This window comes from Seriola lalandi, unplaced genomic scaffold, assembly GCF_002814215.2.
Source record: "Seriola lalandi dorsalis isolate HSWRI2012SDOR001 ecotype SW California unplaced genomic scaffold, Sedor1 jcf7180002054930, whole genome shotgun sequence".
Lineage (NCBI taxonomy): Eukaryota > Metazoa > Chordata > Actinopteri > Carangiformes > Carangidae > Seriola > Seriola lalandi.
Genome location: NW_019525482.1, coordinates 146,752 through 148,400, shown reverse-complemented (window position 1 = coordinate 148,400; position 1,649 = coordinate 146,752). Strand labels below are relative to the sequence as shown.

General features: G+C 53.4%; 1 protein-coding gene across 3 annotated transcripts in view; it reads left to right on the top strand.

Moving 5' to 3' along the window:
• Positions 1-1,649, top strand: part of lnx1 (ligand of numb-protein X 1) — a 34,686-nt gene that overhangs the window by 10,848 nt on the left and 22,189 nt on the right. Inside the window, exon 1 of one of the 3 annotated variants that reach the window (XM_023393222.2) lies at positions 1,289-1,397. The exons of the other annotated variants lie outside the window; for them this stretch is intronic. Coding sequence (XP_023248990.1) covers positions 1,306-1,397 — 92 coding nt within the window. The 5' untranslated portion in view covers positions 1,289-1,305. Of the gene's footprint in view, positions 1-1,288; positions 1,398-1,649 lie in introns of those variants that run through there. 3 annotated transcript variants of the gene reach the window in all.

Genomic DNA, 1,649 nt, shown 5'->3' with positions numbered 1-1,649 from the left:
GTCCACACAGGTAGTGATGACAGGAGGGTTAACCCCCCCCCCTTTTGTATTTTTGTGTGTTCTGAAATTGAATGAACGTGTAGATGAATGACTGAGTGAGTGAATGAAATGTGCATTTGGACAAAGACCTCTCTTTTTATTTTATTTTATTTTCACCCGTCTGTCTCTTTCACATCTCCCACAGTAACAAGCCTCTGTCCCTGCAGAGAATATTGATTTGCCGGTGTGTTTTGGTCTTTTTTCTCTCCTCCACACATGTAGGCAGATTCTTTTGAGCGATCAGACCAATCTGCAGCACAGGGAGCAGTCCATCGCTGGAGAGGAGGGGTGAGGATTTGGAGGCAACATATTCCCTCCCTCCCCCCCTGTCCTCCCCTTCACGGGCCAACGTATGTGCAGGCAGTGGGAGGTGAATGCAGAGGTTGCGTGTGTGTGTGTGCGTGTGTGTGTGTGTGTGTGTGTGTGTGTCGGTCTTGAGCCTGTGTGTGTGTGTGTGTACACATGTGAAGTGGGCAGAGCCAATCAGAGCAGCACTAGCTACCTTCACCCCCCTCATGTCTTTGTTTGGTCTGCTCCATCTCCCCCCTCAGTGGTTTCTGCTGCAGTATAAGTCACAGGCTGCACTGTTCTCTCTGACATACACATGCGCGCACACACACACACGCACACACACCGAGGGAAACAGACATGCACACACACGCATACGAGCGCAAATCCTCTTACAACTCGCCAGTCCCCGGGGCAGATTAAGGGGCTGCACATCTCAAATTGTATTCCAAATGTGCCACCTTTGCACGGGGCTCCTTCCTCCTCTTCTTCTTGCACTTTCTCCTCTTCCTCCTGTGCAACAACGGGACTTCTCCTCTGCACCTGCTTCTGCTGCTGCTTCTTCCTCCTCCTCCGCTCCGTCTTCAACCTCTGGCAACTGGCCCGTTTGCCTCTGCAGCTGAGATGACCAGGCAGCCAGCCTGAGGCACAGGAAGAAACTCACACAGGCAGAGATAGAGGGAGAGCGAGGGGTGGTGGTGGTGGTGGTGGTGGTGGAGGTGGTGGGGGGGAAACAAGGGAAGGAAAGAAAGAGGGTGAAAAGGTAGGAAGCGAAGGATTAATTCTGACCCGAGAGCGCCTCTCGGAGAAGGAAGGCAGGCGAGGAGGAGAGGGTGGGGGGGTCAGCACGGCCAGGTTCGGAGAATTGGAGGTGGAGGAGGGGGAGGGGGAGGAGGGGGGAATAGAAGAAGAGAAAGCTTCAGTGCAGAGGAGAGAGAAAGAAGGGGGGAAGAGAGGGAGAAGAGCCGAGCGTTGACCATGAAGGCTCTGTTGCTGCTGGTCCTGCCCTGGCTCAGCCCGGCCAACTACACAGACAACCTGGGCAACCTGCACATCCTCTACTCTGAGCTGTGAGTACAACATCCCCCCATCTCCCCCCTCCACCAACAGCCCATGCAGCGTTTAACGTGTGTTATTGTGCATCATCAGCCGTGTGTTTCTCGTGCGTATTCATGTGTGTGTGTGTGTGTGTGTGTGTGTGTGTGTGTGTGTCAGTGTTCCCATGTTTACACTGCGATCATCACTTCAAGAGTTGAAGTGTGACACGAAGTTTGTGAAAATCTCTGGAGAATATCTTCCTGGCGCTGTGGTCGGGGGGAGTG